At 45.4% G+C, this 10,842-nt stretch overlaps 3 protein-coding genes across 4 annotated transcripts; 2 read left to right on the forward strand and 1 right to left on the reverse strand.

The window, feature by feature from the left end:
- The first annotated feature begins 490 nt into the window (after positions 1 to 490).
- BDCG_00287 (NADH-ubiquinone oxidoreductase 19.3 kDa subunit, mitochondrial) lies at positions 491 to 1,844 on the forward strand. The gene is made up of 4 exons (XM_045415805.1): positions 491 to 680; positions 739 to 922; positions 996 to 1,351; positions 1,414 to 1,844. Exons 1-4 carry the CDS (start codon positions 638 to 640, stop codon positions 1,506 to 1,508), a joined length of 678 nt encoding a protein of 225 aa, XP_045271665.1. The 5' UTR covers positions 491 to 637; the 3' UTR covers positions 1,509 to 1,844.
- Positions 1,845 to 3,072: 1,228 nt separating this feature from the next.
- Positions 3,073 to 7,620, forward strand: BDCG_16097 (uncharacterized protein; the record flags this gene model as incomplete). The annotated part of the gene is made up of 7 exons (XM_045425362.1): positions 3,073 to 3,288; positions 3,400 to 3,681; positions 3,716 to 6,029; positions 6,127 to 6,233; positions 6,360 to 6,366; positions 7,108 to 7,395; positions 7,463 to 7,620. 7 exons carry the CDS (start codon positions 3,073 to 3,075, stop codon positions 7,618 to 7,620), a joined length of 3,372 nt encoding a protein of 1,123 aa, XP_045279103.1.
- BDCG_00290 lies at positions 5,762 to 10,840 on the reverse strand. Of its 2 annotated transcripts, XM_045415806.1 has the most exons (8): positions 10,588 to 10,840; positions 10,297 to 10,437; positions 9,952 to 10,198; positions 9,630 to 9,866; positions 9,118 to 9,573; positions 8,905 to 9,057; positions 5,893 to 8,810; positions 5,762 to 5,802 (listed from the first exon to the last, which is right to left on the reverse strand). In XM_045415806.1, exons 3-7 carry the CDS (start codon positions 10,123 to 10,125, stop codon positions 8,331 to 8,333), a joined length of 1,500 nt encoding a protein of 499 aa, XP_045279105.1. In that variant the 5' UTR covers positions 10,126 to 10,198; positions 10,297 to 10,437; positions 10,588 to 10,840; the 3' UTR covers positions 5,762 to 5,802; positions 5,893 to 8,330. The 2 variants fall into 2 exon arrangements, with proteins under 2 accessions (XP_045279105.1, XP_045279104.1); XM_045415807.1 differs by lacking the exon at positions 5,762 to 5,802 and having other exon boundaries at positions 7,799 to 8,639; positions 10,588 to 10,717.
- Between the last annotated feature and the right edge of the window lie 2 nt (positions 10,841 to 10,842).

The following is a 10,842-nucleotide window of genomic DNA, read 5'->3' on the forward strand; positions in this document are numbered from 1 at the left end:
TATTTATAATAAAAGAATAATAATAATAATAATAATAATATAAAAAAGTAATAAAAATAGAAGAACTAGTTAAATGAATTTTTAAATATTTTATTAATTTAGTAAATATGTCTGATCAGCAGATATTCTTTAAAGTAAGTTTGAAACAGAAATCTATGTAAATGTACAGTGTAATTATATATTGTGCTTGCTAGCTGTATAAATTGAATCTGAGCAGCACAATCTTCTTAGTACCGCTTTTCATACAACTGCTGAAGTGACATAATAATCAACATCATAAAAATCACAGATAAGTAATAAAAGTAATGTCAGAACACCCAGCAGATTACTATTTATATAGAGAAAGATGGCAATAATGAAGGTTTGCACTGTCAAAAGACTGTCCACTTGCTGTATGGCCCTGGCACTGTATGGAAATGTTTCTGCGCCACTCCGGTAATGTAATACGGCGTCATCCGTACAAGACGTATCAAGTGCATATGTGTGTATTGATTGTATGTTATGAAATGGCGTGTATTTCCAAGATTTTGGACAGCAGCTCCAAAACTTCCCATCCAATCTCCCACCTCCGACGGTCAAACTGCATCACCTCTACCTACCCCTCGCGACCTTCATCCATAGGGCAAATAATTTCCCAATGCTTTCCTTAAGGCAGGCACCAATGCGGGTGGCACCGTATAGTAAGAGCTCTAAGCCTGGACATGTCTGGATATGATGCTAATTTTCATCCGCGCGAAGTTGCCTTTCCGATCCCGCTACCGCTTTTGCAGCGGTCGATAGCCCCCGGCGCCCTACTTTCAATCCGCAATGCCTCTACAGCAGTCGAGAAACATGAATATCGGCTTATGCCATCGGGAAAACCGCGAATAGAAGTACCTTTGCCCAGTCAGGAAAAGAAGGTTGGGGCTATGCAATTTGCGCTGTATGGCTGCCGGATTACTCAGATGCTACTCCCTGATTTTGCTCAAGAGGTGGACTAATCGCCATACCAACAGGACAACACTTGACCAAGTCACAAACTGGGCAAGACAGAGCTCCTTGTGGCCCATGACATTCGGGTTAGCCTGCTGTGCCGTGGAGATGATGCATTTGTCGACTCCCCGCTACGATCAGGACCGCCTGGGTATTATTTTTAGAGCGTCTCCGCGACAATCGGACGTGATGATCGTTGCCGGAACGTTGACCAACAAAATGGCACCCGCATTAAGACAGGTTTATGACCAAATGCCTGATCCTCGGTGGGTTATCAGCATGGGAAGCTGTGCCAATGGCGGTGGCTACTACCATTATAGCTACTCGGTCACAAGAGGCTGTGATAGGATAGTACCAGTGGACATCTATGTTCCCGGATGTGAGTGTTATATCTTATGATTTCAGCTGACAATAGCGCCTGTTAACAACTATGTTTTCTAGGCCCTCCAACCTCAGAAGCCCTTATGTATGGTATTTTCCAGCTGCAGAAGAAGATGCGGCACACTAGGATTACTCGGATGTGGTACCGAAAGTAAATAGCATACTTCGCGAATATCAAAGAATAAGCAGAAGGAGCCAATGCCTCTTTATCTTTTTTTTTTTTTTTTTTTTTTTTTTTTTTTTCTTTTTTTTTCTTTCTTTTTTTTAATCCCACCCCGTGCTGTTAAAACGGCATTGTAAATAAAAACAGGTGTGTAACAAGTTATACTTTTCAACATGTGATAAATGCAAAAGAAGCCATGCAAAGTTAGCTGAAGTATTGTTTTACAATATCATCATATGCCGATGACACTGCTAGTAGCAATACCTGTCCAAGCTGTAGCTAAGCACAGTGAGCAAATAGAATATGATCACGGCGAGAGAGAAACCCATATACAACACATTGAACCTACCTCCTTTTCCCAGGACCAGACACAATGAATATACTCGACTGATGGCTTGTTATTGTTACTCAAGTTCATTTATGAAGTAAATCGAGAGAATGGTTTAGGAGGAGGGTAATTGTACCTGGACTGCTGACCAGAAGATAAGCGTGTCCTTCTCTCCTCGTCCTCTTTTCTTCTTTTCTTCTTTCTTCTTTCTTCTTTTTGAGATAATTTTACGGTGTTTATTCCCATTGGCAGTGTAGTATTATGTGTGAGTGTGTGTGTTAATTTTTTCAATTTTTCTGTGTCAAAATAACTGTAAAACGTGACGAGAAATTGTTGGTGGCCCTTCTCCCGCCCAAGTTCGGCCTCCAGCATGATTGTCAGAATTGAGATGAGATGCGTAACTAGGTGTGTCCAACTGCATTCGTTTGGAAAAATATCTCAATACCTCCTCCCTCCCCCAACAGCCTCTGGCTATTTAAAATGTACAGTCCTCCGTGCTGTCGTCCGTACAGGATTTTAAATACCCGTTCTCAGGGGAGGCTTTTTGCAAAAAATGCGACTAAAGTACTAGTTAGTTTTGTCCTGTTACATTTACATGTACATGTACATGATCGCCCAGACATCGATCATAACCACATTAATCACCTATCCTATCATCGAAGTTTCGTCAGCCCGCAACAACCCATCCACCGCCCGCCATTACCAGCCTTTCTGAAAGGCCTAGCTTTGACGTCGTCTTTCCCCGTCTTTCCCCCCACTCAACAATGATTTCCCGTCCTGCCAAATAATGAGCCTTCGAGCCATTGTTCCCCATGAGAATTCTCAGCTGTCACCGAACTGCGCTTCGATCAAACCCACCTATCGTGTCCCTTGTCTTACACCGCTTACCACTATCCAGACGTGCAGCCTTCCCGGCAAATATTTCCCTCGGCTTGTGATTTGCCATTGACTCGTCCGTTGATTACCTGCGATTGGATATCTACCACGTTACCTCTGAATCCCTCCAGGGCGCCCCCCAGCGAGAGTCGCTGAAGAGGACCGGCCTCCTCTCCCGGCACAAAAGGAGTTTTCCGCAAGGTGGACCGTCTTTATGCTCCTTCAGACGAGGTTGAAGTTGCTTTGCAGGCTAATGCTTCTGGGCTCAACTCTGCGCCAAACTTCTTAACTCTTATCTCCTCTCTCGTACCCCACGTGGTGGCCCTGACCTAGATCGGGGGTTCCTATCTCAATGAACAGAGAACCACTACAAGACCGCGAAATTCGAGGACCGTCTCAAAAAACAATGCTTTCCAAAGCTTTACAGAAGGCCAACGCCGCTGTCCTCCTCGATAATGCTACGAACTACGAGGGAGCCATCGATGCTTACAATGATGCTTGCCAGCTCCTGCAGCATGTGATGCATCACAGCGGCGGTCATGATGAGAAACAGAAGTTAGAGGAGATTGTACGTGGGGCCCCTCTATGTCCATTTTATATTAATTGTTATTGTGGTTGTCTTTTGTGTTTGTCTAAGGGTCTATTCATGGGTTCAATTACTAACATAAGGGCCACCTAGCGGAATACGTATACGAGTCGGATAGCCGAGCTCCAAAGGCTTGGTCTATCATCTCAGCGCGCCGATGGGAAGGCTTTACCTGACCCCCCACAAGGCGCGGAATCGCCGTCTGACGTTGTTTTCCCATCGTATCCAACGGCTGGGATAGAGTATCATGATACATCCATGCCGGCAGGACCAAGCTTCGTCACCAATGACAGCCCCTATTTCGTCAGCCCCCGAGAGCAGCGCAGCTTGGCCCCCTCACAAATACCTCCAAGACGCCAGTCCCTACTACCATCTGTATTTGATGACGATGTTAGACTTGCAAATTCAGTCTCAAATCCTGGACCGTCACATGAGCGTTCACAGTCTAAGTCCTTTAGAAAAAGACCCTCATATAAAACCGAATGGTTCCAGTGAAAGATTGAAACAAGCACGGTGGGATCCCACAGCGACAGGAAGGAGGCCTTCATCACCAATGACGTATTCCCCACCATCGGATCTCACCAAGCAAGCGTCGAGTCAGTTGCAAACCTCAAACCCTCTTCCGCCTCTGCCGAATCAGCATTCCCATGACGCAAGCAACGAATCAACCTCCTGGCTCGACACTATTGATGAGTCTGGGGCGTCATCAAGTTCCTCAATCCGATCGAGATCATCCTTGCTCTACCTCCGTCCGAAACACGGTCGCAATGCTAGCGAGGGTACTGAAGCTGAATTTGACACTGCTTTGGATGCCGCGGTGGAAGCAGCCTATGATGAAGGATTTGAGCCAGTACGCGGGACAGATAGCATTATCCCTGATGATATCGTATCTGATGCAAGGAGGAGTGTTGAGTTAGCGAAACAGAAGGTCCGGGAGGCTCAGATAGAATCTGAAGCCGCGTTAGCCAGAAACAAAGACAAACGCATGTTGAATGGCGATGATGTGCTATTGAATTTTGGGGCAGTTACTGGAGGATATGATGAAGACGTAGAAGATGAGGAGGAAGAGCGCATTTTGGAGGAGATGATGGCCGACTTTGAGTTTGACTTGCAATCAAAGTCTGCTCTTCCGCGGCAGTCCGACTCAAGTGGATTTTCTGGTAGGACTTGGGGAAGCTCTGTTGGATCAAACGTAACTACCTCTGGCAATTCACTTTCCACCCTTGCCGAAGGTGTTGAATTTCAGTCATTGGATGCGAGGGTAAAGACGGCCTCATCGCCTCCCCATCCGCCCCCTATTTCTGCGTTACCACCTCCACCAGTATCATCGTCAATGCCATCGTTACCTCCCTTGCCGCCATCCATGCCATCCGTACCTTCAGTTTCAAGTTCGGCCCAGGTGATATCAACTAAGCCAACAAGTTTGAATGGTAGACGAGTGGACGGCCTGAACCCGAAGGAGCTATCCATTGAAACGAACGGGTCACAGGCGGACCCTGTTTCCACGGCCTCTCCTCACATATCCTCATCAGTCCCGAAAACCGAGGCTCAGGCTAGTGTACAAACACCAAGTTCTCACGATGCACCTTCTAAGGTCAAAACGAGTACACCAAATAATCCTATACATGCCATTGCCACAGCCTCAGAGCCCATTGAATCTGTTCATACCGACTCACTCACAATTAAATTGCAGCCCCAAGAGATAGATGACTCCGGTTCTCTACCATCCCCGTCACATATAGTCGCAAAAGTTTCATCAGCCCCTGAAAATCTTAGAAAGAACATATCTTCCTCGAGTCTCAGGGCAATGAAAGCTAGAGGTATGTCTGTGTCAACACCAGATATCGTTTCACAGACACCAGGCACGCCGTCCAGTGCCAGTTTCGCAAACCTAGAGGCGAGGAAAGGGAGCAGTCCTTCACTCCCGTCTTCACTCACCCCTACCACTACTGCATTTACTGCCCACGGTTTTCATGCCGGAGGACCCTATATTTTCGATAGCCATATTCACTCACTTACAAACCTGGGTTCCCCCAACGCATCCGTGTCGAATGCTCCTCTGCCTCTGGAACCCTGCCCGCAGTCGTTTCTCCTTCGGCCATTCTGGCTAATGAGGTGTTTGTATCAGACCATTGCCCACCCCCGTGGTGGGTATCTTACAGCTAAGCTCTTTGTTCCAAGGGATGTGTGGCGCGTTCAGAATGTGAAATTAAAAGCTGTGGAGGAGAAAATATCAAGTTGCGATCTTTTAACGGCCGCCCTGCTGAAACTCGCCCAGGCGGATAGCTATGATGCTGAAGCGGTACTCGAAGAAATGCAGTCATTGGAAAATGTCCTCGATCAAGTCCAGAATATATGGTCAAAAAAGCTAGGCAATGACGTTGGTGTCCAAGGATCAATGCCTCTTTTTAAATCATCCGGAGAAGATACCTCCACCATTTATGACAATGTCGCAGCAAAGCCTTCAAGTGGTTCAAGCAAGTCGTACCTAGCGTCCTGGCGAAAATTAAAATCGAAGAGCTCTGGAACGGGCGCCCCTACCCAACCAGCTCCTGCACCGAAGGATGGAGGGAGAGATGCACTTACCATGAATTCGTTACCGATGACGGATAGCCTTGACTTTCGTGCACCAAAGAGAGATGTAACTCAGTTACAGTGTACGGGTCCTCATGCGAGCTACATGAGTGCTCTGGCCAGGCTATTCGATGCTGCTCAGATCCTTGGTAAGCAATCTCTTTGCCTGATAACCTTGACATGTTCATCCCATCTTCCTGTCTCTGGCCTCAGCGAGAGTCTATGAACGTTAACAGGTAAATTCAGATCAAATTGCTCGGCAAGTCGAAGACCCTGGTTTGAAGCATTCATCTCAGACGCTTGTTGGGCTTGAGCTTAGCGCTCGACATGCCTCTGAGTTTTTTGGATTTTACGTTTGTCGATTCGCTCTCAATGATATAGGTTTGATGATTGATAAGTTTATTAAACGAGGAAGTGAATGGGTTGTGGTGTAATTATATACCGGTATCACGAGTTCTCCTTGGTCGGATTACATACAGCGTAGAAGTATTTGACCTGCTTCAAATTTCTTACTATGTCATATTCCCATCACTGTTACGGCCGCGCTGGCTTTTATCTGTGTTTGCTGTTTTTAAAACGAGGAGATAACTCGTTTTCAGTGGCGTTGGACTTCTCATGTAAAATGTCATTTCTTATCATGATGTTGGCGTTTGGCTTCCAAGAATTCCACGATGGAGAAGAAATCCGCTTGCCCTGCTTGTTCCAACTTGGAAGCTGAAGTGAAATTGCTCCGCATTCGCCCCTAGAACATGATTAATAAGCACTTATGTAATAGTTATCCCATGGCAAAAATTTCGAGTCTCCGCTTGTCTTATCAATCAGCCGAATCCATCATTCTGCATCTTCCCTTGTCCCGCCTTCGACACGAACTGAAATACTTGCAGATTCTACGAGCTTCAATACCCGACTTCATAAAACCCGCGACATCGAGGCCACGTACTTGTCGGATTTTCTATCTACATATTTCAATCACGATGTTCAGACGATTGCTCACTCTTGTCCCGCGGACGTCCGCTCTGTCAACCCTGCCACAGGCCGCCGGCCGTCCGTCAGTTTCCAGCCTAAATAGTCATAATCTCGCCCGAATTGCCGTCCCATCCGCCCGAGGCTATCATGAAAAAGATATGTTTGATCATCTTTCATTCTTTGTTGTACTTTATAGTTGGCTCTTTTATATTTGGAGCCTAATTTCATGATCATCATGCTAACCTTTTTGTGCACTGCTAGATCATTATAGCAATCCCCGGAATGTAGGCTCGATGCCAAAGGCAGATGTGGATGTCGGTACGGGGCTTGTTGGTGCACCAGCTTGTGGAGATGTCATGAAGTTGCAGATTCGTGTCGACAAGGGCAGCAATACCATCAGTGATGTTAAATTTAAGACATTTGGATGCGGCAGCGCCATCGCCAGCTCCAGTTACCTGACCGAGTTGGTGAGGGGGATGACGTTGGAGGAAGCTGGAAAGATCCGGAATACTGAGATTGCAAAGGAGCTATGTTTGCCACCCGTAAAGCGTAAGTTACGAATGTTTTATCCACGTTGGACCTGATCCAGTGAGCTAATATTCTGTTTCCAATGCAGTTCATTGCTCCATGCTTGCTGAAGATGCAATTAAATCCGCCATCTCAAACTATTATACGAAGAATCCGAAAGCTCGTTCTACCGACCTATCTGGAACCGCCGCGTCTATCCCCAACGTTGAAGCTCAAAAGGAGTCAGCTGAATCGACAACAGCATGAAACGCGGCTAGCAGCTAAATAACTTGAAGATGAAGTGTCATTTTGTTTGCCTTTTTCTTTAAAAATTCACAGGCGGATGGACGGTCCGGTTATCTTTTTTGAATTCCATCAGCCTGACGTCTTTTTCGTTTCTTTTTTTTCTTTTTTTTCTTTTTTTTTTTTTTTTTTTTTTTTTTTTTCTCTGTTCGCATTTTATATGCTTTTCTTGCTTGATATTCTGATCCCAGGATCACGTTTTGAGCTTGTTACTCTTCCAAAGTGGTCAAAAATTGTACCTTTTGAAAGTTCCTGCTTTTTCCATTATTGTATTACATAAACTATCATTTAACCCGATATCCGCTTTTGTTATAAAGTCATCCGTGGACAAATTACTATCCTGCTTAACGGGTTCGGAGATTTTTCTTCTTTGCTTTTGGGTCTGGGTTGTTCTATCGCCCCAATAACGTGATGCAATCATACATATATATATCATACCACATTTATCCTCCAGTATAGTGATTACTGAAGCGCCGTAGAGAAAGAACCGTCGAGCATTTACGAAAGCGATAATATTGTCGTCTAGGAGGACGCACATGCAGACCAGCGCTGGTCGTCATACGTGTCTAATTCAGCACCCGAGCAGTATCATAATTAGATCATTCGTCGATATCGTTAAGTACAAAATCTATCGTTGTCACCAGCCAAACGTTGCGAATGTCATTGGTTCGTTTCTATTCAAAGTCCCCCATCACATCTTCGTCCATCTCGCCATTGGAAACCCCGGCCGTGGACCTATCCCTACTTTCGACGTCTGAAGGTCTCGGTGCTTTCCGCAAGCTTTCTATATACTCACGGCCCAATTCCAATTTGATATCGGTTCCACGCACGTTCTTCAGAAGCGTTTCTAATCGGCTTCTTTGTGTTACTAAATCAGCGCTAAATTTCACTTCTAACAGATGACCCAAGTTAGCAGTTGATGAAGTAAAACGAAGCACGGTGGGCGTCGAAGAGTCCGAAGCGTGTATTAACGATGCCCGCAGCTGTCCCGCAGTAATCAAGTCAGCTATAGAGATATCAGTCGTTTGGGCGTCAGGTCCTAAATATGAAGCTATATCGGGTATTGATAATGCGGCGAAAGTTTTCTCGAGTTTCACGATAGAAAATCGCTGATATGCAACCAATACTTGTGAGACCAAACCCATGTTGTTATCCTGGTAAGGGGAACGAAAAAGAATTGATGAGACATCAGTTAAAAATCTATCGTGCTTCATATATTCCGGTGTGGGTATGCGAATTATCACTTACATTGAGCCAAACAGCCTCCCCAGCGGCAATCTCTGCCAGCAATCTTGACACGTTTCCAGATTTAAAGATGTCAGCGAGAGCTTCGTAAGGTTTCGCTAGTGACCTATATGCCTTTGCTGTAAAAGGTGTCACTGTTTTTGGCATAGGTAGAGGCTATGGTTAGGTCAAATAATTAGCAGATCGAATATCAAAAATTATTTTTCAATTATTTACCTTTCCCTTTTCTATAAGACACACTAAGACCCATTTTTTGTAAGCTTCTACCATGATAATGCTCACTGAGTTTGTTGTGGGCGCAGAAATCACGATTTCGAGAAAATGAATGGCATCGTCCCATTTCTTGAGCCCCATGTAGACCATGGCGCCGTACAGAAAGTACTCCAGATAGGACCTGTGGTTTATTTTGCCGGGCAACCCGGATGCAGCTGTGATAAAGGACGTGCTCGATTCATGTTGCTGACACAGAAGAAGTTGTGACCTTTTAATGAACTGCTTATCGGATGTGGTTGGGAAATGGCAAATAGGCTTGTCGAGGATATCCAATGCATTTAGATAAGACCTTGACTGAAGACACAACCGTACGAATGTTGTATGCGACGAAGTGAATGTTGAAGACGAAGGATCGAGGCGGAGTATAGCGGTTTTTAAAGGATGAAGAGCTAGCAACGGCTTCAAGATATTAACAAGTTTAAGCTCTATGAAAAAGTAGGAGTGGGGGGTCTCACTCGTGAAGCGATCTCAGCCGATTTTACTACCACATCAACAAGACTTCTCCATTCTTGACCGGCATATCTCACTTGGATCGGGTCAAACACCTTTAAGAATGCTACTGACTTTAACCAGATTTCACCTCCTGGCAGCCAAGTGGCTGGGAATGATTCTTTCGTATTCTCGTGCGAAACTTGGTAATATGATAGTATGACGAAGAGGTAGGCCAGAGTTTGGAGTCCCGGATCCAGAAGCTGTCAACAGCAATTCATCAGCCAGATCGTCAGATTATGTTATTATGTTATTCAACCGTGCAGCCAGGGAAGGGAGAGACCGAACCTCCAACAAACTTCCTCTCCCAGGAATGTCTGCAACTAATTTATGCGCAGGTATTCGCTTCAGGTCTGAATATAAAGTGCGTATCTCTTTGTCGTACTCAACGTCGGATATTTGAGATACAGTACGTGGAGACACTGGTGGGAAGGAGAGCAAACGCGACAGTATTTCCGCCATAGCGAAGGGTGATACCGAAGATAGAGAGAGCTTTTGGAAGAGAGTGCTTCAGGATACCGACATGCTCGTGCTCCTGTATATAAATTTCAAGCGTAAAGGATTAGATAGTCGAGTCCATGAGAAATACGACAATATTGAGGAGGAATCAGGGAACCGGGGAGAACTCTATACCTGGCCACCTATTTAAAGACGCCCTCGGTAACGGCGAAATTCCAAAAATGCGGGGATGGATTTCTTGCCAATGACTTTAGTCAACGGCCTCAATGTCAGATTGTCAGGAATCGCTGACTGTTGTGATTGTGAGAGGCAGAGCTATGTTTCCTGTTAGCTGCGATCGCACCTATATTATTGATGTCCGTTGGCATTGGGTGGGGAGGGCTAAAAGGTTGCTCCTTGGGCTATATATTTAAGCCACGAAGTCTGGCTGCTGAGATATCTGAGACCCAACGCAAGCTTGCTTACCTTTGATGGAAAACCAAATCTAGGGTAATGACTCGCAGTTAAAAACCAATACAATATTGTTCCTGGGTTGGGTTGGGTTGCGTGCCTCCTACACCTCGATGTTGTTTTTTGGCGGTGTTATGTGGTATGATTATGTTGCCATGGACATCGAGCTTTTCTCGGTTCCGCCAAACTCGCAGCCAGAGCACGTGTATTTAACGGCTGCTCGTCAAATCTGACCTCTTAATCTATTGACGACATTATTTACTACGCGGG

Source organism: Blastomyces dermatitidis (assembly GCF_000003525.1).
Source record: "Blastomyces dermatitidis ER-3 genomic scaffold supercont1.1, whole genome shotgun sequence".
Lineage (NCBI taxonomy): Eukaryota > Fungi > Ascomycota > Eurotiomycetes > Onygenales > Ajellomycetaceae > Blastomyces > Blastomyces dermatitidis.